The sequence below is a fragment of the Rhinoraja longicauda genome, chromosome 4 (assembly GCF_053455715.1).
Source record: "Rhinoraja longicauda isolate Sanriku21f chromosome 4, sRhiLon1.1, whole genome shotgun sequence".
In the NCBI taxonomy this organism is placed as follows: Eukaryota; Metazoa; Chordata; class Chondrichthyes; order Rajiformes; family Arhynchobatidae; genus Rhinoraja; species Rhinoraja longicauda.
The window spans coordinates 34655138-34682927 of NC_135956.1; the positions used below are offsets into that span (position 1 = coordinate 34655138).

The window sequence follows — 27790 nt, forward strand, 5'->3', positions numbered from 1 at the left end:
TCAATGCTGCAAAGGCTACTGTCTCATGTATTTGACCTCTCAAAATGCACCCACTCTCATCTGGATTAGGCTCTAACTGCCATTTCTCCACCTAAATTTTCAACTGATTCTTTGACAACTTTCCTCACTATAACTTCAACACTTTTTGTGTCATCTGCCAATTTAATAACCAGATCCAAATCATGAAAATGCATAACAGACATTAGAGGTCCCAATACTCCAGCATCCTTGAACATATCACTTAATGTTCTTTGAGATACCCAACACCCCCTCCTCCTTAATATCGATTTCCTCCTAGAATATCATCAGACCTTTCCCGGATCTATTTTAGTTTTAGTTCAGTTTATATAATTGTCACGTGTACCAAGGTACAGTGAAAAGCTTTTTCTTCTTCTTTTTTTCTCTTTTTTTTTTTCATATATACAGCGCGGAAACAGGCCTTTTCGGCCCACCAAGTCCGCGCCGCCCAGCGATCCCCGCACACTAACACTATTAACACTATCCTACACACACTAGGGACAATTTTTACATTTACCCAGTCAATTAACCTACATACCTGTATGTCTTTGGAGTGTGGGAGGAAACCGAAGATCTCGGAGAAAACCCACGCAGGTCACGGGGAGAACGTACAAACTCCTTACAGTACAGCACCCGTAGTCAGGATCGAACCTGAGTCTCCGGCGCTGCATTCGCTGTAAAGCAGCAACTCTACCGCTGCGCCACCGTGCCGCCCTTTTGTTGTTATCCAGTCAGTGAAATTACTCTACATGATTACAATCAAGCAGACCACAGTGTACAGATACAGGATAATGGGTATGATGTTTAGTACAAGATAAAGTCCAGTAAAGTCTGATTAAAGACAGTTCGAAGGTCTCCAATGTGGTATATGGGAGGTCAGGACTACTCCCTAGTTAGTGAGAGAATGGTTTAGTTGCCTGATAATAGCTGGAAAGAAACTGTCCCTGAATCTGGAGGTATGTGTTTTCACATTTCTGTACTTGCCTGATGGAAGAGGGGAGAAGAGGTAGCTACTGGGGTGAGACTAGTCCTGGATTATGTTGGTGGGCGTTCCTAGGCAGCGGGAAGTGTAGATGGAGTCAGTGGAAGGGAGGCTGGTTTGCGTGATGGTCTGGGCTATGCCCACAACTCTGCAATTTCTGGTGTCTTGGATGGAGTTGTGCCAAAACCATGCTGTGATGCATCCTGATAAGATGTTTTCTACGGCACATCTGTAGAAATTAAGATGATTATCTCACCATTATCATCATGTCCTTCTCCTTCTTGGTGATTATGGATGCAGAATACTCATCAAAGACCTTGCCCACCTTCACTCCCACCTTCATTTTGGAGTGGAAATACCCTCTCCTAAGTTACCCTCTAACCCCTACCACACTACAGATACGCTGCAATCCTATTGCCATCGACACTTCACGTCCCCTTTACCTGAAGAGAGATGTGAACCCAGAACTATCTCACTTTCTATTTTCACTTAAAAGGTAGTGGAAACATGGACCTTCCTTTTCCAAATGACAGTCAGTTTTGGATCATTTGCAGTATGTTAATCTGAGAAGAATGGATTTTTTTTGCCACATGAAGTTACTGTTAGAATATGGAGTGAAGGCCGCATAGGATTAAGGTACTGATCAGTTAATGGAATGGATTGTTCGAGGGACTGAATGATGTACATTCCTCTCCTCTGGCACAAATGGGAGAACGGTAGAGACTGCTTTGGAGCCTCTATTAATAGTCTAACACTGAAGTATTGATGGATGAGTGCATTTGCAATTTCATTCATATGGAGATTTGGCCACACTCAAAGCAGTGACGTTCAATGACAGCTATTTTAATCGTGAATTTTCTAACACGGCCTTATTGTGATGGAAAGAATACATGCTCCCAAAGTTCCGTGCTCATTAAAGGACCAGCAACTCAATCCAAATCATCGGACCATATTTTAAAATTTTCTATTAACTCATTGTGGAAATATGAAAATTATGAGAGACCTGATTGGAAAATAGCACCCATTGTTTTTCACCAGTATTTTAATCCTTTCTTATATTTGTTTCAATAAAAGCATGTCATACAGTCATAGTCATAGTGTGGAAACAGGCCCTTTGGCCCAGCTTGCCTACACCAACCAACATGTCCCATCTACATTTGTCCCACTTGCCTGTGTTTGGCCCATTACTTGTCCCACTTGCCTGTGTTTGGCCCACTAAATCTGTCCTATCCATGTACCTGGTACGAAGTTAAAATGTTGCTCTGTAATTGTTTTAAGTGATCATTTTAAGACTTTAAGCGCTCAATTTTTCAACGATTCAATTCAATGATTCAATGAAACCGTAGTGTCACATGAACCTAGGTACAGTGAAATGCTTTGTTTTGAACACAACCCGGTGAAAATATATAGCAGATCTCGCCTAGGTAGTACACAAGAGTCGCCACGTTTTTGTGCTGATAAAGTAGCAAGTCACCGAACAGTCCTATCTACTTCCCACCGCTGCATGTGTCTCCCCTCCGTTCTTGGCACCCGTCCCCTCCCCCCTCCCCGCCGGGTGCCACTGCATCACTGCATTGTCAACGCCCCCCCCCCCCCCCTTTTGTTCTCAGCGGTTAAATATGTGTGCATCAATACATTTCACTGTGCCAGTAATGCCTGACACCATACAGACAGTTCTGCTGTAACTCGAAACTTGCATTGAGGAGCTTCCTGATGATCGTTTGGGAATTCCCTTTGTACATATTGTAATTGGATTTGCCATAAAGATGGTCACGATAACAGTGAAACATCTTTCACTTCGCAACTATGAATGTGAAAGGTTTGACTTTGTGACAGGCTTGGTGCTGCTAGGTTTTGGAAAATCAGGGGGACACTGCCTGCTCCCATGGCCTCATTGTTTCTCAGTAGGTGTGTAGCTCATTTGATATCTTGCCATTCTGGAGAGGTTGCAAAACTGGACTGATTAGGCTGCCATGGGGTGGAGTCGAGAAGGCTCACATGTTGATGGTTTCTTCTGAAGTGTTCTTTCCATTGTCCGCCTCTATTTCCCTGATGACTTCAGCTTTATATCTGGTTTATAATGGATGACATTTCCACTGGGGATAGTCTTGATGATGCTAAAGGGTCCTCACTTGTGATAGATGCCATCAAGAGTCTCCTGTGCTCTTGTCCATTCTTTAATTAGTAGGTTTTCTACCTTCAGGTGCTGGTAGATATGTTTCCATGAACTGTGTGCAGTTTTGGTCTCCAAATTTGAGGAAGGATATTCTTGCTATTGAGGGCGTGCAGCGTAGGTTTACTAGGTTAATTCCCGGAATGGCGGGACTGTCATATGTTGAAAGACTGGAGCGACTGGGCTTGTATACACTGGAATTTAGAAGGATGGGAGGGGATCTTATCGAAACGTATAAGATTATTAAGGGGTTGGACACATTAGAGGCAGGAAACATGTTCCCAATGTTGGGGGAGTCCAGAACCAGGGGCCACAGTTTAAGAATAAGGGGTAGGCCATTTAGAACAGAGATGAGGAAAAACTTTTTCAGTCAGAGAGTTGTGAATCTGTGGAATTCTCTGCCTCAGAGGGCAGTGGAGGCCAATTCTCTGAATACATTCAAGAGAGAGCTAGATAGAGCTCTTAAGGATAGCGGAGTCAGGGGGTATGGGGAGAAAGCAGGAACGGGGTACTGATTGAGAATGATCAGCCATGATCACATTGAATGGCGGTGCTGGCCCGAAGGGCCGAATGGCCTACTCCTGCACCTATTGTCTATTGTCTATTGTTTCTGGTTCTTCGAGCCATAGAAGAGCTTCAATTCCATGAATGCTTTGTATTTCCTGGACATGCTTGTCAAACTAGCTGTGTTTCCTCTGGGATGGAAAACTAAGAGTCTCTTCACAGATGCTGATTGTCTTGGCTTTCCAGGCAGTTCAGATGTTGTGGACATTCTGGGACTTATGTTAGCTTAGAGTTGACAGGTGCTCTGCAAGGTGCTGTTTCGGGAGAAATACCTTTGTTCGATTCTTGAGACTTTTGGCATTGTTGTACTTGCGGCAAGATTACTGTAAGAGCTGATCTTTTGGGGCCAGGTTGATAGATTCATTTCCAGTTGCTTGGGTAAGTCCAACTTCCAATATAACTCGAACAATCCTCCGCTCATTCAACACAATCCAGGATGAAGCTTACTATACTGTATGATCAGCACTCCACCTACCACAAGAAACATTTTACTCTCCCTGCCATCAATGCACTCTGACTGCATTTTGTACCACCGATAGAATGAATTGCAAATATTCACTTAAGTTTACTTCAAAAACACTTCCAAAATAAAAGACGCTTGTGGTCTAGTAGGATGAGGGCAAGAGGAACGTGAGAATCATAAGATCATAAGAGATAGGAGTAGAATTAGGCCATTCGGCCCATCAAGTCTACTCCGCCAATTAATCATGGCCATTCAATCAAGTGAATACTGTTACTTGCAAGCTCCTTTTCAAGGAACATATTATCCCGACTTGGAAGTGGAAAGCTATTCGTTCGCCAATGTCGTTGTGGGAGTACAATTACCAGAAGAACCGCAGTGTTCAAGGTGTCTTTCCACCATCTTCTCAAGGGCGTTTTGGAGATAAATCGGTCTTGGCCTTGTCTGAAATGCCTGTATTCTTTGATTGAATATAAAATATAAAAGAATTAAAATAAACTCAAGCCGTTCTTATCTGAGTTGATAAAGAAATTGTTTACAGTACGGTTGGAAATCTAGCCCTCACACCCACCGTTGCAAGGTCAGCGTTTAACAATGTTGGGAATTCAGTAATTCAGTAACAGCTATATTTTACAAAAAATACTTTTATATTTCAACGAAAACTGTCGTCCTTATAAAAATGTGGAGGGAGATTAAAATGACTAGTAAACAGGAGCTCAGTGAAGTAGTTTAGTTTAGTTTAATTTTGAGATACAGAGTTGAAAGATGCCCTTTGGCCCTCCAAGTCCGTGCCAACCATTGATTGCTTGCAATTTATAGTGACCAATTAGCATAACAATCCACGTGTCTTTGGAATGTGTGTGGAAACCGGAGCATCTGGAGGAAACCCACAATATCGCAGGGAGAATGTGAAAACTCCATCCAGGTAGGAACCAAGGTCAGGATTGAACCCAGGTCTGAGAAGGGTCTCGACCCAAAACTTCACCCATTCCTTCTCTCCGAGATGCTGCCTATCCTGCTGACTTAATCCAGCATTTTGTGTCTATTTTCGATTGAACCCAGGTCGATGGCGATGTGAGCCAGTGTCTCTCCTAGCTGTGCCACTGTACCACATACAAATTGATATTTGCCTTCGGCAAGAGTGATCATAATATGGTAGAGTTCTTCATTAGGATGGAGAGTGACAAAGTCGATTCAGAAACAAGTGTTCTGAACTTAAAGAAAGGTAACTTTGAGGGTATGAGGCGTGAATTGTCCAAGATAGACTGGCGATTGATGCTGAAAGGGTTGACGGTGGACATGCAATGGAAGGCATTTAAAGGTCGCATGGATGAACTACAACAAGTGTTCATCCCAGTTTGGCAAAAGAACAAACCAGGAAAGGTAGTGCATCCGTGGCTAACAAGGGAAATCAAGGATAGTATTAAAACAAAAGATGAAGCATACAGATTAGCCAGAAAAAGTAGCATACCAGAGGACTGGGAGAAATTCAGAGTCCAGCAGAGGAGGACAAAGGGCTTAATTAGGAAAGGGAAAATAGACTATGAGGGAAAACTGGCAAGGAACATAAAAACAGACTGCAAAAGCTTTTATAGATATGTCAAGAGAAAAAGATTAGTTAAGGCAAATGTAGGTCTCTTGCAGTCGGAAACAGGTGAATTGAACATAGGGAACAAGGAGATGGCAGACCAATTGAACAAATACTTTGGTTCTGTCTTCACTAAGGAAGACATAAACCGTCTGCCGGAAATAGCGGGGGACCGGTGGTCTAATGAGATGGAGGAACTGAGGGAAATCCAGGTTAGTTGGGAAGTGGTGTTAGGTAAATTAAATGGATTAAAGGCAGATAAATCCCCAGGGCCAGATAGGCTGCATCCCAGAGTGCTTAAGGAAGTAGCCTCAGAAATAGTGGATGCATTAGTGATAATTTTTCAAAACTCTTTACATTCTGGAGTAGTTCCTGAGGACTGGAGGGTAGCTAATGTAACCCCACTTTTTAAAAAGGGAGAGAGAGAGAAAACAGAGAATTATAGACCAGTTAGCCTAACATCGGTAGTGGGGAAAATGCTAGAGTCAGTTATTAAAGATGTGATAGCATCACATTTGGAAAGTGGTGAAATCATCGGACAAAGTCAGCATGGATTTACCAAAGGCAAATCATGTCTGACGAATCTTATAGAATTTTTCGAGGATGTAACTAGTAGAGTGGATAAGGGAGAACCAGTCGATGTGTTATATCTGGACTTTCAGACGGCCTTCGACAAGGTCCCACATAGGAGATTGGTGTACAAACTTAAAGCACACGGGATTGAGGGTTCAGTTTTGAGGTGGATAGAAAATTGGTTGGCGGACAGGAAGCAAAGAGTAGGAATAAACGGGTCCTTTTCGGAATGGCAGACAGTGACTAGTGGGGTACCGCAAGGCTCAGTGCTGGGACCCCAGTTATTTACAGTGTATATTAATGATTTGGACGAGGGAATTGAATGCAACATCTCTAAGTTTGCGGATGACACGAAGCTGGGTGGCAGTGTTAGCTGCGAGGAGGATGCTAGGAGGCTGCAGAGTGACTTGGATAGATTAGGCGAGTGGGCAAATGCATGGCAGATGCAATATAATGTGGATAAATGTGAGGTTATCCACTTTGGCGGCAAGAACAGGAAAGCAGAGTATTACCTGAATGGTGACCGATTGGGAGAAGGGGAGATGCAACGTGACCTAGGTGTCATGGTGCACCAGTCATTGAAAGCAAGCATGCAGGTGCAGCAGGCAGTGAAGAACGCGAATGGTATGTTGGCATTCATAGCAAGAGGATTTGAGTTTAGGAGCAGGGAGGTTCTGCTGCAGTTGTACAGGGCCTTGGTGAGACCGCACCTGGAGTATTGTGTGCAGTTTTGGTCTCCTAACCTGAGGAAAGACGTTCTTGCCTTAGAGGGATTACAGAGAAGGTTCACCAGATTAATCCCTGGGATGGCGGGACTTGCATATGAGGAAAGACTGGTTAGACTGGGCTTGTACTCGCTGGAATTTAGAAGACTGAGGGGGGATCTTATAGAAACATATAAAATTCTTAAGGGGTTGGAGAGGCTAGATGCGGGAAGATTGTTCCCGATGTTGGGGGAGTCCAGAACCAGGGGTCACAGCTTAAGGATAAGGGGGAAGTCTTTTAGGACCGAGATGAGAAAACATTTCTTCACACAGAGAGTGGTGAGTCTGGAATTCTCTGCCACAGAAGGTAGTTGAGGCCAGTTCATTGGCTATATTTAAGAGGGAGTTAGATGTGGCCCTTTTTGCTAAAGGGATCAGGGGGTATGGAGAGAAGGCAGGTACAGGCTACTGAGCTGGATGATCAGCCATGATCATATTGAATGGCGGTGCAGGCTCGAAGGGCCGAATGGCCTACTCCTGCACCTATTTTCTATGTTTCTATGTTTCTATATCTTGTGTAGTCTTTTCTTTTATCCTGGAAGTTCTGCCCTGAATCTAGATTCCCCCTCCCTCCCCAGGGGAAACAACAGCTGCACAATTCCCACCTTTATTTTAGTTTAGTTTATTGTCACGTGTATCGAGGTACAGTGAAGAGCTTTTGAAACCCTTGCTGAGCCACCCAAGAATCTCAATGTTTCAATGTCACCTCTCATTTAGGAAGGAACTACAGGTGCTCGTTTACTCCAAAGATGGACAGAAAATGCTGGAGTAACTCAATGGGTCAGGCAGCATTTCTGGAGAGAAGGAATAATCTCTGGAGAAAAGGAATTGGTCTGAAGAAGGGTCTTGACCCAAAACGTCACCTATTATATTTCACCAGAGATGCTGTCTAACCCTCTGAGTTACTCCAGTATTTTGTGATTATATCTCCCGTTTACTCAATGTTGGTCCAAACATAATCCCTATAACCCAGGGATTGATCTAAGAGAGGGAGAAAAAACAGTTACTAGTGTTCGTGGTGTTTCTAGTTCAGAATCTGAACGTGAATGTTTACGTGTTATGGAGATCCAACTTTGGAGTCAATTCTGGGTGAACTGATCGACTGTGTCTAAGATTTACTATTACCAGAGTGTATTTTTTCACGATTTCTTTCATTAAACAAATGATGTCATTTTCAATGAGATGAAATTGTTCAATAAAGGTTGTTTTTGTATTGTTTTCTTTCTCCATGAATAACCCTAGAAATGCTGCATTAACAAGGCTTAAATTTATAGTGTATTTACAGTAATAAAACTCCACCTTGACCCTGTGTTTCGTAATGCTTTAAGAATGGAGCATTTAAAATGCGGATACTATAATTAAACTACCAGTAGTTCACATTTTATAGTGTTGTCAGTACATGAAAATACAAGTGCATTCAGCTCTTTAAGTAAAGGGTTGCAATGGTTCTTTATTGTCACATGTACTGAGTGAGATACAGTGAAATTCTCTTTTTTTTTGCATACATCATCAAAATATTACTATATACAGTATAAGCACACTCCTAGATTAGGTACCAAATGTAGTCCACCAAGACATAGTCCACCAAGACAAAATGTAGTCCACCAAGACATAGTCCACCAAGACAAAATACATGAGTCGCCTGGTTTTGGCACCATTTTCAAAGTCCAAGTTGCTTTAAGTGCAGCTGGCCATAAATGCCCATTGCCATGGCGGCATTGCAGGGACGACCTGGCCAAGCAAAGTTGTAGGCATTCTCCATTGCTGCTCCATTGCTCTGTGCTGTTGCAGGCCGCTTGTGTAAGTGCGAGTATATGTAAGTCACATATTACGTAAGTGGGAGGGTATGTACATTATGGTATGTACATTTCTGTACGGAAATGCACAACAAATACTTAATTGACAATGAGGAGAGTGGTGAACCTTCATTGCACTCCTTCTATACTTAGGGAGACCAGACCTGTGGTATGGGCTCATTATAATTCTACTTTGCTTCATGGCTTTTGGGAGATGGGAAGTAATCTCTTCTTTTGTAATGTTTTAAAATGGAAGTGTAGTCATTTGTTGGAGAATTGTGGTGGTACAATTTTTTTAATGGAGTATGTGCATATTGCAAGCTTCCTTTCATTTGCTTTGTTCATCTGAGGTTTGATTAGGAGAAGCTTTTATGCATGGAAGGAGCTATCAACACTTTGTTTAGTGTGTATCCTTGTAAATTCCGTGAGCGACTAGCATGGTGGCTGCCTGACCTCCTGAGCTGAGCCCATTTGCAGGATTGTGTTTGTTCAGCAGAGACCTGGCTGTCACTGTTTACTCCCATCCTCCTTTGTCATATAATGATGTGTCACATTCCAGCGAACCTTCCTGTCTGATGGAGGTAGCCTAGGGAATAACCATCCCTCTCTGCAGTTTGCATTTTGGTGGGCTTTGGTCTGCAAAACCTCAGGCACATTTTTTTTACACGCATCAAAATTGGGGACCAACAGAGAAAGAACAATGTCAATCGTTAGCCCTACTGCTCTCAGGTTTTGTCGATTCAGTCTTGCGCTCAGCTACTTTTGATGTAGAAACAAAGAACTGCAGATGCTGGTTAATAGACAAAAGGACACAAAGTGCTGAGGTAACTCAGCAGATCAGGCAGCATCTCTGGAGAACATGGATAGGTGACGTTTGGTGCTTAATGCTTTTTTAAACTGTGAATAATAGATTGTGTGACCGCATTGTTGCTATTTTAACACAAGAATCAGAACTTGAAGAACTTGACAGCATCTCTGGAGGCAAAAGATGGAGGTTGATATTTTGGGTTGAGATCAGGCATCGGGACTTAGAGTGAATCTGAAAGGTTGCTAGTGTATAGTTGCACGTGTAAGCTGGGAAAGAGAATGATAGGTTAGAGAGCAACAGAGATTGAATGATATGAAGAATGATGGTGCCAACTGAGAGATGGTTGTGATGATCTCTTTGGAGAAGTTGTAAATCTTGGGTGACACTGTGGTGCAGCTGGCAGAGTTGCTGCCTCATAGTGCCAGAAACCCTCGTATGATCCTGACCTCGAAATCTGTCTGTGTGGAGTTTGCACGTTCTCCCTGTGACTGTGAGTTTCCTCCGGTGCTGCAGTTTCTTCCCAACTCCCAAAAACCTGCAAGCTTGGAGGTTAATAGGCCTCTTTAAATAGCCCCTAGTGTGTAAAGAGTGGATGACAAAGTGGGATAACATAGAACTGGTGTAGAGGTGATGGACTCGGTGGGCCATAGGGCCTGTTCCCATTTGAATCTCCAAAATTAAACTAAACTAACTAGAAGGAGATGAGAAAGAGTAGACATGCCCCTGACACCTCTCTCCATCCTCATCATGATCTGTCATTAGCTATGTATCATCAAAAGCCTTGGATAAATTGCACATTCTCCTCATTCAACTCACTAATATTCATTGTGAACAATCTGTTCTCAGTCCACTCCGTTTCCTTACTATCATCATATATGCATTTAATTTTATTTTGATAAACTAATAAAATTATATTTTAACAGACATTTGGATGGGTACAGGGATAGCAAAGGTTTAGAGGAATTTCAGTTCAGTTTCAGTTCAGTTCAGCTTAGTTTATTGTCACGTGTACCGAGGTACAATGGAAAGCTATCCAGTGAAAAGCTATCCAGTCCGTAGAAAGACAATACTTGATTACAATCAATCCATTTACAGTGTATAGATGCATGATAAGGGAATAACATTCAGTGCAAGATAAAGCCAGCAAAGTCCAATGAAGGATAGTCCGAGGGTCACCAAAGAAGTAGATAGTAGTTCAGCACTGCTCTCTGGTTGTGGTAGGATGATTCCATTGCCTGATAACAGCTGGGAAGAAACTGTCCCTGAATCTGAAGGTGTGCATTTTCACACTTCTATATCTTTTGCCTGATAGGGGAAGGGAGAAGAGGGAGTGGCCAGGGTGTGACTCGTCCTTGATATGGGCCAAACGCAGACAAATGGGACGGGCTGACTGACTTGCACCATCTTGGATGGGCAAGTTGGGCGGAAGGGCCTATTTCCATTCTGTATGACTCTGACTCTGTAAACTCTTGTTTGGCTCTTTATGGAAGGCTTTCTGAAACTTCAAAGACATCCGTTAGTTCTTATCTATTCTGCTTGCTGAAATGTCAAAAACACTTGAGATTTGTCAAACAATATTTCCTTTCATAAATCCATAATGACTGGGACCAGTCCTGTTACTATTTCATTAATGCCATTTTACCTCTGCTTATATAATAGATACTGACATTTTCTGTGCTACTGAGGCCAGGGTGATTGATCTATAATTCCTAGCTTTCTCTCTCCCTCCTTTCATAATTAGTGGGCTTACATTTGCTGTTTTTACTTGAATAACTCTGTTTTTTACAATCTGATTTTACATTTGTCAAACTCATTGCTGTATTTTCTTACCTTTTATCAAGTTTTGGTTCTTCTTTGCTGAATTCTGAAATTATCCCAGTCATCAGTTTAGTTTATTTAGTTCAGAGATACAGCGTAGAAACAGGCCCTTTGGAAACAGGCCGACTACAGTCACCCATACACTAGTTCTACCCTGCCCACTAGGCACCATTCACTGAAGCCAATTAACCTAGAAACCTTCACGTCTTTGGAGTGTGGGAGGAAACCGCAGCACCCGGAGAAGACCAATGCGGTCACAGGGAGAACGTACAAACTCCATACAGACAGCACCCGTAGTCAGGATCAAACCCAGTTGTCTGGTGCTGTAAGGCAGCAACTCTACCGCTGCGCCACTGTGGGTTTACTATTTTATGCTATCTTATGCATTAAAGGGATATACAGGTCCATGCCTGAGCGCCCAGCTTAGGGACACTCTGTATATGCGATCGAGCATCAAGGAGACTGGCTGCATGGATGGGGAACGATTTACCGGCTGCTGCAGTCATCTTTGGCCCCATGGGAACGGGAAATTTCCGTGTGCCTTCTCTCCTCACCTCCCCACCCGCATCACCGAGCTGCAGCAGTCAGGGACAGGCGGCCGCTCTTCCTGTGCCTCTTGCTCCCCTGTCACACCTGTTTCTGTCGTCTTCTCCCACACACTGTTTTTTGTTCATCTCTGACCATCATATCTCCCATTCACCCATAGCCAATTCATAGCTCAGAACTTTATAGTTTACGTTCGTTGGGTGTTCTGAAAATTCTGTGCTTTTCTGATCAATGCCCCTTAACTACCAGATTCTTAATTAACCCTTTCTCATTTCACAACACAAAGCTTGCTTTCTTATTGTTACTTCAACGTGCTGATCTGAAAAACTATCATACATTCTACAAGTCATCTTCCACATTATTGCTTCTAATTTGTTTTGTTTAATTTACTTTAGTTTAATTTAGAGATACAGGGTAAAAATAGGGCCACCAAGGCCGCACTGACCAACGATCACCCATACATTAGTTCAATCCTGCACAATAGGGACAGTTAACAGAAGCCAATTAACCTACAAACCTGCATGTCTTTGGAGTATGGGAAGAAACCAGGGCACCCGGAGAAACCCATGCAGTCACAGGGAGAATATGCAAACTGTACAGACAGCACCCTTAGTCAGGATCGCACCCGGGTCTCTGGCGCTGTAAGGCAGCAACTCTACCGCTGTGCTACTATTCCATATGTAAAGTTCCACACGAGTAATGTAATTGTTATATAAACCTCTAATTTCCTCATTGAAACTTTGCTCTATGTTACACTAATACCAGGGTGAATGGGGGCGTATCACGCTGGTTGATCAATTATTGACCATTTTCAAGAGAGTTAGATTTAGCTCTTAGGGCTAAGGGAATCAAAGGATATGGGGAAAAAGCCAGAACGGGGACACTGATTCTGGATGATCAGCCATGATCATATTGAATGCTGGCTTGAAGGGCCGAATGGCCTACTCCTGCACCTATTTTCTATGTTTTTGTGTTTCTATTAACAGACTCTCGGGAGAGGCAAAATGACTCCCACTGCTTGTCTCATCCAACAATATATGACTTTATGCATATTCCCTCCCTGCGCTGTTAAACTCCTGACTTCCTCTGAGGCAAGCTGGCAGGCACAATTGTGTTGAACTGAATTTCAACTGGGTAACAGATATTGACCACCTTGCTCTTCTATATCTTTAGGCAAATGTTCTAACTGGTTATAAGCTGGAGAAAATGCCTGCTGACCCTAGTACTGATCTCTGCAAAGCAAATAATGTTGCACAGGGAAGCAACAAATACAATCAAAGTTTTTGTTTAGAACTGCATCATTGATTATTCACAAGAAAAGATAGGTTAAAATTCAAGATTGTGAAGCATAATGTAATCTGAGTGCCAAAGAAGGATTTTTCTTCAGAAGGTTCCTGACCCGAAACATCACCTATCCATGTTCTCCAGAGATGCTGCCTGACCCGCAGAGTTACTCCTGCATTTTGTGCCTTTTCTTGTGAACCAGCATCTGCAGTCTTTTAACCACATCATTACAATCCTTCTCGTAACCAGGTCACAGAAACTGGTATGGCCACCTGAGTTATTACATACAACAGTGTTTACAAATGATGAAAGATTATCAACCTGAAACACTACTGATTTTCCTCTGCACAGATGCTGCTTGACCAGCTGAATATCTTCAGCATTCTGTTTTAATACAAGTTTCCAACATGAACTATTCTGTAACTTTCCCAATATGTTGTGGTTGTGTTTGAAAAAATATTCTGTTTTATGATTTCCAAGTACATCTTAATTCCTGTAAATAACACACTGGATTTTTGTTTCTGTTAAACAGGCCTCAGATAGTTTTAGATTTTGGCTATGATTTGATATCTTTTGGGAACTGGGTCCTAAACTCATCTGTTTTGCCTCCATCAGGTCTTTTCCCGGCCATCCTGAACCTTGCCAGCAATGCTGTCATCTCCACTAATGCAACTTGCGGTGAGAATGGGCCTGAGATGTACTGTAAGCTGGTGGAGCACGTTCCTGGGCGGCCAATACGCAACCCTCAGTGTCGCATCTGTGACCTGAACAGCGCAAACCCGAAAGGTATGTGTGCGCGACCAAACACGGTGTGGTGGCCTATCCCACACTTCTGAGTAGCGATTGATGTCTCGCCTACTCTTACGAGGCTTTTTGATTGTTACTTTAGTTTAATTTAGTTTAGTTTAGAGATACAGCGCGGATCAGGTCCTTCGGCCCACCGAGTCTGTGCCGACCAGCGATCCCCACACACTAACACTATCCTGCACACACTAGAGACAATTTTGGTATCAATTTTACATTCATACCAAGCCAATTAACCTACAAACCTGTACATCTTTGGAGTGTGGGAGGAAACCGAAGATCTCGGCGAAAACCTACATGGTCACGGGGAAAACGTACAAACTCCGTACAGACAGCACCCGTAGTCGGGATCGAACCTGGGTCTCCGGCACTGCAAGCGCTGTAAGGCAGCAACTCTACCGCTGCGCCCCTTGGAGCAGTTAATTATAGAATTTGCTTGTTGAAGTCAGGTTGGGGAGGGCAAAATGTTTGAGAGTTACAATTTTCAATGTTAAGCCTATGTGAACTTGTAGAAAAATAAGGATTTACGAACCTTCTGCGATTATGTTCACTTACACCCATTAGAAAATCAACATGATGTAATCCATCAAGAAATATTCCGGTGGATCTAACCCATATGTTATTATGGACACTTGTAATACTTTCCATGCCTTGGGTTCTACTGTGGGAGGAGATTCTTCTAGTTATTATTTTCTAGACTTTAGAATTTAGAGATGCAACGGGGAAACAGGCCCTTTTGCCCACCGAGTCAGTGCCGACCAGCAATCACCACGTACACTAACCTACACACTCGGCCCACCGAGTCAGTGCCGACCAGTAATCATCACGTACACTAACCTACACACTCGGCCCATCGAGTCAGTGCCGACCAGCAATCACCACGTACACTAACCTACACACTCGGCCCACCGAGTCAGTGCCGACCAGCAATCACCACGTACACTAACCTACACACTCGGCCCACCGAGTCAGTGCCGACCAGCAATCACCACGTACACTAACCTACACACTCAGCCCACCGAGTCAGTGCCGACCAGCAATCACCCCGTACACTAACCTACACACCCGGGATAATTTAACCAAAGCCAATTAACCTACATTCCTGTACGTCTTTGGAGTATGGGAGCAAATGAGAGCACCCGGAGAAAACCCACGAGGTCACAGGGAGAATGTACAAATTCCATACCTACAGAACTCATAGTCAGGATCGAACCTGGGTATCGGGTACTGTAAGGCAGCAACAATACCGCTGCGTCGCAGTGCCACCCTAAATTGTGACCCATAAGATGGGGCCTCACAAGATGGGAAGATAAGGTGAGACCTTATCTTCTGCAATTGGAGTGAGCCACGCAAATGGAGCAGGGTCAACAACAGACTGAGGGTGTAGAAAGCTATAAGAAATGTGAATCCTTTTCTTTCCTTGTGTCTATTTCTGCAGAACGACATCCAATTACGAGCGCTATTGATGGAACCAACAATTGGTGGCAGAGTCCCAGTATCCAGAATGGCAGACAATTCCACTGGGTGACAATTACCCTGGACCTGAGACAGGTAAGGAGAAAGAAACAATCCTTCTTACACAACATGTGGTGCTGGAGGAACTCCAATGAGGAATCACAATGTAATCTTCTCTTTAGAACTGCGATGAGAAGAACTTATTTTATACCAAGACATACGACTCTTTGTAATTCTCTACTCTTTCGGACTGTGATTGTTCATTCATACAGAATATTCTAGACTGGGATTGATGGCGTTTTGAACCCTAAATGAATCAGAGGATTTGTAGAGGTACAGATTGGCCATGGTTTTACGCAATGATGGGCCAGGATGGTGAACAAGATGGCCCTACTTCCGCTTCTCTTTTTATCTTCTGGATATTTCAATACTCTTAAAGCTTTGGTTTTATCATTGTCGGACATGTTTTCCCAGTGTTCCAACAATTACTTTGGACATTGTACATGATGCTCAACATTATGTTAGTAACATTAGGAAGCAGTGAGAGGTAGCTTGTAAAAAGAATTCAGTAATATTTGGCTACACATTCGTGAGCTGGTCACCATATCAGACCAATGGGATCAATATCATACTGCAGATGCTGGTTTAAACCGAAGATAGAATCGAAAAAGCTGGAGTAACTCAGCGGGACAGGCAACATCTCTGGAGAGAAGGAATGGGTGACGTTTCAGGTCGAGATCCCTTCTGGACCAAGACTGTAAGGCTGTTTGTTAGTTGGAAATGTCTCATACATTGATCCCATACCTGTCCAAGCAACCAAAGTTATCAAAAATAGAAAGTTAAAAATAAAATTTGAAAATCGTTGAAATTCTCAGGTATGATGGCATTTCCCAACTAACTCACAGCCTCGCAGTCTTGGTCCAGAAGCGTATTGTGCTATAAAATATCCTAGTATGCAATACATCACTAAAATCTTGAACAATAGTCGTCGTACTAGTTTCACTGTAGGCCCAGTGAGTTTCATTGTCTGTATAACTTGTTAACAGCTAGCCCACAGCCATCAATGGTTAATTTCTTGATCATCGTTACTTTTTTGCACATCTTTCATTCCTTTGTTCCATATCTCTCAATATCAACGTATATATCTCTCATTTCCTTTTCCCCTGACTCTCAGTCTGAAGAAGGGGAAAAGGAAATGAGACCCAAAGCTTTACCTATTCCTTCTCTTCAGAGATGCTGCCTGACCTGCTGTTACTCCAGCTTTTTGTGTCTATCTTCAGTTTAAACTAGCATCTGCAGTTCCATCCTACACATGGACTATAGATATGTTTGTTTACCAGCTATTTCAACACACGGATCTACAGTTTCACCAGGGGTGGCTTGAGTTGCAGCCACTGTCTGACAGCACTGTTACTTGGGAACTTTTGTCATTGTTGGGAGGTGTCGGAGGGCCAGAATCAAGAGGTCAAGAATCTGCATCTTTACAATCCGCTACTCTTGAAATCTGTCTCCCACCTTCTTTCCTTTCTTGTCTTTGCTCCCAAAGATCAAGAAAAGGCTTTGTTAGCCTTTATTCCAACTATCTGCATTTCAAAATTCCCCCTCCCTCACCTGTGTCCTATACCTGCCATGCACGTCCTGCCTCTCCGCTTTTCCAACTTTCTTCCCCCCCTCCTTACAATCAGTCTGAAGAAGCGACCTGACCCGAAAGGTCACATATTCATCTTCTTCAAGGATGCTGCCTGACCTGCTGAATTACTGCAGCATTGACTGTCCTTTTGTGTATTAACCAGCATCTGACGTTCTTCATGTCCATAAGAATCAAGAAGTTCTTTGGATCTCCTTGGTGATGTGACACCAACCAGATCCAAACACCCCTGTGCTTTCTATGGTACTTTCCTAGTGATAGGAAATCAGCAAATCATTCCAGGTTCTGATGAGCGAATCCCTGATGTGGGAAAACTGGTCCTATCCTTCCATTGATTCCTCTCCTGCTGCCTTCCAGTGATGAATTCACCAACAGTGGGAAACAATTGTCAATCGGCTCAATGCAACATTGAGCTTCCTGCGTAAGTTGAGCCAATGTTGGAACTTCGACTGGAACTGGTATGTTATGATTCCCATTAAAGTTGAACATCAATGGCATATTCACATGTAATTTCTAATCATAAAGGAGCCGCAAAGTTCTGAAGTAACTCCATGGGTCAGTCAACAACTCTGGAGAGCATGGATTGGTGACTTCTCGAGTCAGGACCCTTCTTCAGACTTGGTCACAACCCAAAACATCACTTATCCATGTTCTCCAGAGATGCTGCCTGACCTGCTGAGTTACTGTAGCACATTGTGTCTTTCTTTTTAACCAGCATTAGAAATTATTTCTAATTTCTATTCTAATTTTGGGGAAAAAAAGTTCAACCTGCCAGAGATCTGCCTTCATGCTATTCGTTTCTCAATTCAAGAGTCAAGAGTGTTTAATTACTCTGTGCTGACAATGGAACAATGAGACTTGCAGCAGCATAACAGGTCTGTAACACAATATGTACAGATAACATGTAATCAAAAAATCAAATAAATTAGTAACCCTAATACTAGTGCAAAAATGAAAGCTCAAAGTATGTAGTGCAACCCAGGACAGATCATAGTTCTTCGATTAATGTTGTGTTCAAGTGCCTTGTGGTTGATGGGAAGAAGCAATTATTGAACCTGGTGGTCACGGTTTTCATCCTCCTATACCTTCTTCCCGATCGTAGGAGTAAAATTCCTATTCATTGAGACATCACCACAACCCTTATCTGGCAATTTTGTTTAGCGAATGTGTCCCAGGGAAGACTGCAAGGACATTTTGAGATGCAGCTGGAAATATTTGAATATAATGCAGTGTGCGGCATACAAAGCTGGAGTGCACAGTCCTGACAGAACTATCTGACATCCTTTATCTTGTGATTAATGCAGAAATTTGAGATGTTCCCTTTGACAGAACCTGAAGAGCCTTTGAATGGCTGTGAAAATAACAGAGCTGTAGAATGCCTGGAGGCCTGGTTAATGATGGGTTACGTGTCCCATTCCACGTGGGCTTTGATGTGTGCCCATGATAGTCGTTTAGTTATTAAATGAAACAGTGTTTGGTTGTGACGCCCATTAGCCAGCGGATCAAAGTAGCATTCACTGCAGACTAGTGAGAAATATCTCAACTGAGTCCTTGCCCTTTTAAACTTCCAAAACCAGTGTAATCATGCTCAATTTGATTGCGGAAAGATTACCACATATTGTAGGCTGATTGTTTCTTAAAAATCATTGAATATGTATTAAAGTAAATAAATTGCTGGCACCAGATTCCATGGGCTGGTATCGCTGAGCATTTAGAAAGGAACATTGTTGAGGGATTTTGGTTCTGACCATTGCAGTTCTGCTTGTGACCTTTGAAAGGCCTGTTCAGGCTGGTCAGTTGAAAGACATCTCTTTGATCTGTTTTAATGAGTTGGAGCAGTTTGGTCATTGGTGTCTTTAAAGCAGGACCAGCATTCGATTTCATTAGGTGGCCATGAATTGCAGGGCTCCAGTTTAATTTGTTCCCCTCGCCTTCTCCAGCCCAGGGCCTCTGAAGCCAATTAATGTAGCTGAACAGCTGTTTAACCCAGGATCTGTCCTCCATTCCAGTATTAAAAACTAGCCAGGCAGGTTGCAACAAAAAAATCTTCTTACTCTCTTGCTCTCCTGTGAGCGTAACTTTCATCTAAATTCTGTGCATAAAATCTTATGAGACAGAGTCTGGTGAAGGGTTTCGACACGAAACGTCACCCATTCCTTCTCTTCAAGATGCTGCCTGTCCTGCTGAGTTACCCCAGCATTCTGTGTCTATTTTTGGTGTAAACCAGCATCTGCAGTTCCTTCCTACGCGTAAAATCTTGCATTGAATACTGGTGCTAGTGAGGCAAGACAATGCCAAGATTGGTTTTGGATCTTGGGTGACTGATCATTGGAAAGCACCAGCCTCCCACCCACACCAGTATGCAAAGAGACCCTGATCATTGTGAGGCATTGGTTTCTTTACCTCAGTGAACTCCCAGTTTATTTTTACAAAAATATGCTCTGTTCATAAAATTTGCAAAAGTAATAGGGAGAGAGGGGCGAGGATATGACTTTATTCCTTGGAGTGCAGGAGGATGAGGGGTGATCTTATAATGATGTATAAGATCATGAGGGGAATAGATAGGGTAAATCCACAGAGTCTTTTTAGCCAAAGTTGGGAAATTAAGAACCAGAGGACAAAGGTTTCAGGTGAGAGGAGAAAGATTTAATAGGAACCTGAGGGCAGTGGGTATATGGAACAAGCTGCCAGAGGAGGCAGTTGAGGCATGAACTGTCATAACATTTGAAAGATACTTGGTCAGGTACATTGATAGGAAAAGTTGAGAAGGATATGGACCAAACCCAGGCAGGTGGGACTAGTGTAGATGGGGATCTGGGTCGGGTGGGCAGGTTGTGCCGAACGACTTGTTGCTGTGCTGTATGACTATAATCTTGGATCACAGAACATTCCAAGTGTCACTGTTCATTTAATTATTTTGGTCCCCCGTATGTTTGTTTTCTACTCCCACCAGTCCATCCAGGTTCTCTCTCCCTTTGTGCTTCTTTTCCAACCCGCACCCAGCCCCATCATCCTCCTCACCAGGATGGTTCCATCCACCCTTCACTCACCCATCTATCCATCTGGGTTTCATCTCCCATTGTTGACCTTTCCTACCCCCTCCCCACAGTTGGCTCCAGCAACCCCCCCATCCTCATCTTGGTTCCAACTATCGCCCCCACCCTCCGCCACCCCCCCCCCTCTTACTGCGAAGATTCCGAGTCTAGGACCATGGTTAAAACCTTAGAATTAAAGGACATTCCTGTAGGAAGGAGAAGAGGAGGAATTTCTTTAGTCAGAGGGTGGTGAATCTGTGGAATTCTTTGCCGCAGAAGACTATGGAGGCCAAGTCAATGGATATTTTTAAAGCTGCGATAGTTAGATTCTTGATTAGTCCGGGTGTCAGGGGTTATGGGGAGAAGGCAAGAAAATGGGGTTAGGAGCGAGAGAGAGATCAGCCACAATTGAATTGTGGAGTAGACTTGATGGGCCCAATGGCCCAATTCTGCTCCTATCACTTATGAACTTATGACGCTGCTCCCTCTACATTCAATCCTGATGTAGAGTCTCAACCCAAAATGTTGACCATCACTTTCTCTCCACAGATGCAGCTAAAACCTGTTGAGTTTTTCCAGCAGCTTATTTTTGGCACCAGATTCCAGCAACCTGCAGTAACGTGTGTCTCTGTCCTCATCAGGAACATAACAGCCAAAACTCTTCCTCTGCTCACCCTGTCACTTAATTATTTTTCAAGCTGTAGTGATTTCTTTAACCATTAGGTCATGTCCGAAATTAATTCTGCTTGATGCATTTTTTTTTACAATGAAAACCAGCACAGCTAAATTTATGGAATAAAACAAGCTCAATGAATGTCATTGAATTCAATTTCTGTAACATCTCAAAGTGGGTCCTGCCTTCAATATTCATTGGCAGTGATAATGAGATACTTACATTTTCTGCATATGCACTTCTTTCGATTTTAGTTTAGTTCAGAGATGCAGCATGGAAACAGACCTCTTGGCCCACCGAGGGTATCCCGACCATCGATCAATCACCCATTTACACGAGTTCTATGTTATCTCACTTTTCCATTCATTCCCTACATTTTTCGGACTATTCCCTCTGTTAATTAACCTGCAAACCTGCACGTCTTTGGGTTGTGGGAGGAAACCCATGTGGTCACAGGGAGAGCGTACAAACTCCATACAGTCAGCACCCATGGTGAGGATCAAACCTCGGGTCTCTGGCGCTGTGAGGCAGCAGCTCGAACCGTTTACACTATTTAGCAGATACTTGGTAGTAAATAAGCAAACAGGAAAGAATACCAAAAAGCATCTTTGATTCTCCTTTCACGGTTATTAACCAAAGGCTCTGGCGAGTTATTTGTACAAGTCATGACCCCCTATGCATTTGAAAACATGCTGTTTCTTTTCTTCCCCCTCCCCCGGAACAGCTTATTCACAGGTTGGTGGCTGTTCCCTTTGCCTGCACCGACCAGCATGTTTTCTAATTACTTTACGCAATGCTGCTTTTTTTGTTGAGTACGTGAAAAATGCCGTGTGAAGCCTAATTGCACATTCACTTGCTGTGAACCAGGTTTCAGGTTTGCTGATGTAGCCAGGGTTGAACAGCAGCGAAGTGCCATGTTTGCTGCTATGCTGTTGAGTGCACTCAGCATGTTAATGTTGAACCCGATATGTGCCAATCCAGTCAGTTGCCAATAGATGCTAGAGTGACTCCAGAATCAGGCCAAACGTGACAAGACCTTTTTTATTTGAATGTTGGGGCTGAATGAGACAGGTGTTTATTTAATGAACGGAAGGAATTGCACTTAGCGTTGTCAAGTAGGGGAAGGAGGGAGAAGGTATATTCTGACCCTGTAACAGGATTGGGAATGACATGACACATTTTACAAGATAAGTTTAATTTACTTTAGTTTAGTATATTGTCACGTGGACCAAGGTACAGTGAAAAGCTTTTGTTACGTGCTAACCAGTCAGCAAAATGTTATACATGATTACAATCGAGCTATCCACAGTGTACAGAAACATCATAAAGGGAATAACCTTTAGTGCAAGATAAGGTCCAGTAAAACTTACCGAATAGTGAAAGACCTGGGTAGAGTGGACGAGGAGAGGATGCTTATACTTGTGGGAGAGTCTAGGACCAGAGGCCATAGCCTCAGAATAAAAGGACCTACCTTTAGAAAGGAGATAATGAGGAATTTCTTTAGTTAGAGAGTGGGGAATCTGGAATTCATTGCCACAGATATCGGTGGAGGCCTAGTCATTTTGTATTTATAGGCAGAGATTGACAGATTCTTAATTAGTGAGTGTGTCAGGGGTTTTGGGGAGAAGGCAAGAGAATGTAGTTGAGAGGGATAGATCAGCCATGATTGAATGGCAGAGTAAACTTGATGGGCTGAATGGCCTAATTTTTCTCCTGGAATTTATCAACTTGAAAAAGGCACTATTCTTGTTCTTTATTTTTCCTGTTAATGAGCTAATCCCTGAGTGTTGTTTGGATATTCTGCACTGCAGGGATCATTGCTACTCGGAAATCTTGCCCCAGCCACACCAAACATGCACCTATGTCTTCCAACAAGAGCTATTTTCTGGCCTGCCACTCACTCTAGTCCATTTGAACCGTATACAATGTGAGAGGCATACACCGTCAGAACCCTTTTTCCCAGGGTGGAAATGTCAAAGGCTAGAAGGTGTAGCTAACTATATGCTGAGAAGGACAAAGTTTAAAGGATATATATGTGCGGGGCAGGCTTTTTACACAGAGAGTGGTGGATACCTGGAACACACTGTCAGGAATGGTGTTGGATACGAGAGTGCCATTTAAGAGGCTTTTAGATAAGCAGGGAATTGAAAGATGTGGATCATGGTGTCTTGACTTGGTGTCATATTAACTTGATATCATGTTCGGGGCAGACATTGTGGGCCGAATGGTCTGTTCCTTCTGTACTCTTCTAAGTTCTAAGCTTTGAACCATTCCCACTGCAACTTGGCCAATATTGGTCTATGTAGAAGATGGACACAAATTGCTGGAGTAACTCAGCAGGTCAGGCAGGATCTCTGGAGAGAAAGAATAGGTGACGTTTTAGGTCGGAACCCTTCTTGGTTCCAAACCGAAACGTCACCTATCCATGTTCTCCAGAGATGCTACCTGGCCTGCTGAGTTAATCCAGCATTTTTGTCCATCTTTGGTATAAACCAACATCTGCAGTTCCTTCCGACACATTGATCTATGTAGCATGGGACATTAGTAAAATCACATGATTTCAGTACTACTGAGGGCTGAATAAGTACCTGCCAACTAAATGTGAGAACATCATTATTTCATCAGTAAAGTCTCTGTCCTTCATTTGACTTGATTGCAACTGAAAATCAAAAGAGAGGAGGTGGAAAATAGTACTGCCCATTTAATTCTTGCATTTGCTCTCCCTGTATCTTTGTCGATGATAAGCATGATCCACTCATAGTGAAGAGTGCATTGTTCTGCATCAGGCTTGCTTTAGTCTGTAAATGTATGCCTGCTTAAACCTACTCATAATCTGGAGGGAACAAATGTACCACTTACACGTGGGCGGATGCTACATTTCTAAAGCCCAACAATAGTAGATTGACACTGGATTCTAAAGAAATTAGGGTCCTTGAGAAATAAATTGGTATATGTTACACCTTACTTCATAGTGCCTAATAGTGAACAGCACAGTCATTTAGTAGTGGGAGGGCCTGTGCCCAGTTTGGACTCAGATGTGATATAGGGTGATTTTTGTCTATACAACCCCATACATACAGCAAAGTGGCAGCTGCCCACAGATGTTCATGAGAAGCCAGAATGTTTAGTTTAGTTTATTATTAACACGTGTACCGAGGTGCAGTGAAAAGCTTTTTGTTGCATGCTATCCAGCCAGCTAAAGACTACACATGATTCCAATCAATCTGTTCACAGTGTACAGATGCAGGATAACGGGTATAATGTTTAGTGCAAGATAAAATCCAGTAAAGTCCGATTTAAAGATAGTTCGAAGGTCTCCAATGGGGTAGATGGGAGGTCAGGACCGCTCCATAGCTGGTGAGAGGACGGTTCAGTTGCATGATCACAGCTGGGAAGAAACTGTTTGTATGTTCACGTTATCCATGTGGAAGGCAACTCCAGACTTGCTGAGGGAAGGTTCTTCATGTACTCCAGTGATTTTTCTCCCTTAGAGTCATCAAGTCATGTTGCAGGGAAACAGGCCCCTTGGCCCAACTCACCCACGCCGGCCAACATGCCCCATCTGCACTAATCCCACCGGCCTGTGTTTGGCCCATATCCCCTCTAAACCTATGTCGAAATGTTTCTTAAATGTTGCATTAGTACCTAGTTAAACATTGCGATAATACCTGCACGTTGGTGTTAATTTAGCTTTGTCTTAAAACTAATACAGGTTTTGGGTGATGGCAAGAGGAGAAGGCAGGCTTCCCACACGTTTTAGTTGCGGTTAGTTGTGCCTCATCTCACTCTGTTGCCTGGTTTAAGTCACCTTGAAAATAGCTGTTGACAGCCCTTGATTCCCCTTTTTGGACAGGTACGTGCCTGTGGAGGAGCAGCAGGCAATGCCGAATATCTAGACCAGCCCTGAGGCTGAATATAAATAAGGCTGTCTGAAGCAGAGGAGACAGGGGTGGGCTGATATAGATATGTAAAGTTATGAGGGGGACAGATAGGATAGATAGTGAGAGCCTCCTCATGGGGATATCTAAGTTAAAAGGACATGTTTAACGTGATACAGAGGAGATTTAGAGGGGATTGAGGGTGAATTTTTCCAACAAGAAAGTGGTTGGTATCTGGAATGTGCTGCCTAAGGTATGGTGGAGACAGATACACTCAACAACATATAAACAGCATTGAGACAAGTCTTTGAATTGTCAAGGCATTGAAGGGTACTGACGTAGTGCGAATAGATGGGATTAGTGTAGTTAGGTACAACGGACAACATGGTGATGATGGGCCAAAGGGCCTGTTACTGGGTGTTGTGCGATTTTATGGCTCTTTGACTATGACTCCATGGCATTGTACCTCACTTTAAGGAACCATGCTGTTCATGCTGCGCAAGATAGGCCTTGACTACTTTCAAGAGTCAACAGAATCAAGAGAGTCAAGTGTTTTATTGTCATATGTCCTGAAATGGATCAATGATATTCTCACTTACAGCAGTAGAACAGATATGTAAACATAGTACTCTGTAAATACCATAATATACAACAAAAGGAAGTTCAATGCTAAAAACTTAAGCCAGGATATGTGTTAACCCAGTTTGGAAACGTTTCAGGCATATTTATCAAGCAGACACCAAGTGCTGGAGTAACTCATCGGGTCAGGCAGCATCTCTGGATAAAACGGCTGGGTGACATTTTGGGCAGACATTTTCAGACAAAGTAGAGGGGAGGGAAATGGAGGTAAGAAAAGATCAGAACAAAGCAGGGATGGAACCAGCATCTGCTTCTTCTTCTTGCGTTTGAGGCAGCAGAAGTTATGAAGCTGCTTCTGCTTCTGCTGTCTCTGTTTGTTGTCGTTCGCCTGACTGAGGTCAGTTGACAGGGCTCACCACGGGGAGGTCGATAACATGAGCCCCACCAGCATCTGCGATTCCTTGCTACACATTTATTCTTTTTTTAAATTCCTTTTTGCACGTTATATTGGTATTCAATGAATGTGGAGCTTGGTTTAAGGTCAAGGAGACCCCTGCTCTTTGCTTGCTGATATGCACTTGTTGAGATTCTGAGTTACTTTCTGCCACCATTGTTATCTCCACCCACCTGTCAGGTTGCTTTAGATCTGGTGAGATGAGCAGTTGTTCGGCTGGAAGAGCCGGGAGCAATGGGCTGATCTTGTGCTTCACTGACATTTTCATTTCAAATATCTTTGTGTCCCTTTCTCCTTGGGAGGTCGGGCGTACTCTGTGAACTCTTCACTGCAAGCGAATGGCTGGAATAACGTTTGATTTGAAACTGTAATAATTATCAGCGGTTATTTGAAGCCCTTTCTCTCCCCCCCCCCCCAGCGGGACTCCAACCCAGATCATTGAGATGAAAGACAATCATTTTTTTAGCTGGATTTTCAAAGATTAGGGTATCTACAATTCACCTGGTTCAAGTCTTTGTAAAATTGACAGCAACTGCATGCACAGAGCTATAGACTGGGACAAACAATGCACAGACTTTGCTGGGTAATACTTGATGGGATTCAGACCGTAAGCACCTATGATTCATGTTAAAACAATCCCACATTGCCCGATAAAGTTACCTGTGAGATACTCACGGTCAGGTGAGAAAACATTGCTGCTGAAACGTGATCAGTATCTCACTTGTATCAATCCCACCCCAGGAAAAGAAGAGGAGTGTGAAACTTTTATATGTAGATTTAAAATTTCTTTAGTTTAGAGATTCTTCAGGTATTAATACAGAGATTGTCTCCAATAGTTGGTGTTAATTTAGTTTAGTTTAGAGATACAGGCCCTTCGGCCCACCGAGTCCATGCTGGCTAATAATCACCCATTTACTGGTTCAGTCCTTCACACTAGGGACAATGTACAGAAGCCAATTAACCTACAAACCTGCATGTTTTTGGAATGTGGGAGGAAACCGGAGCTCCCGGAGAAAACCCACGTGGCCTCGAGACAATGTACAAGCTCCGTACAGACAGCACCAGTAGTCAGGATTGAACCCGGGTCTCAAGGGTTGTATTGTAGTAAATCCACCACTGCACCACTCAAATCTATCCTATCTATTCTATCTGTTTGATAGAATTTTGTTATCAGGAGGTATTCAGCGATATCGACCGTGGGCTTATTGAACCTTGATCTCATTTAATGTTAGATCAGGTTAGGGGTGGTAAATAATTGGCCATATTCCTTTTGTATTTCTGCCAATTTTTCAGCTGATTAGATGTATCTATCGTTTGATGATGCATCGACTGACCTTCACCACTGTAGGTGGCCCTGCATCCAGGGCCTTCAATGCTATCTTCTCCTACTACTTTGTAGTTTGGAGCATTTTAGGAGTTGTAGTGTTGTTGGGAAGCAGCTGCTTCCAAATCTAGACGTTATCGTTTTCAGGATTCTATTCCTCCTTCCCGATGGCAGGAGTGAACTGAGAGTGTGGCCTGGACAGTGTGGGTGTAGGATGATGTTAGCTGCCTATTTGAAGCAGCAACTCCTGTAGATCCATTCGATGGTGGGGAGGTCAGTACGCCCAGTGATGGACTGGGCAGTGTTTACCACTTTTTGCAGTCTTTTTTGTTTCTGGGTGTTCGAGTTGCTGAAGCAGTCCTTGATGTAACCAGATGATTTCTACTGTACACCTGCAGATGTTCAAGAGATTATTCACAACAAATTTCCTCAGTTTTCTAAGGAAGTATGGGCTTTTTAAAAAAGTTGCATCTATGTGCTGGGTCTAGGATAGATCTTCAGAGATATGCACGCCCAGGAATTTGAAGTTTTTGTCTCTCTCTACCGCCGACCTGTCGATGAAGACA

General features: G+C 43.1%; 1 protein-coding gene across 4 annotated transcripts in view; it reads left to right on the plus strand.

Moving 5' to 3' along the window:
• Positions 1-27790, plus strand: part of lama1 (laminin, alpha 1) — a 261227-nt gene that overhangs the window by 26383 nt on the left and 207054 nt on the right. For all 4 annotated transcript variants that reach the window (XM_078397501.1, XM_078397502.1, XM_078397504.1 and 1 more), the window contains exons 2-3: positions 13990-14160; positions 15617-15729. In XM_078397501.1, coding sequence (XP_078253627.1) covers positions 13990-14160; positions 15617-15729 — 284 coding nt within the window. The remainder of the gene's footprint in view (positions 1-13989; positions 14161-15616; positions 15730-27790) is intronic.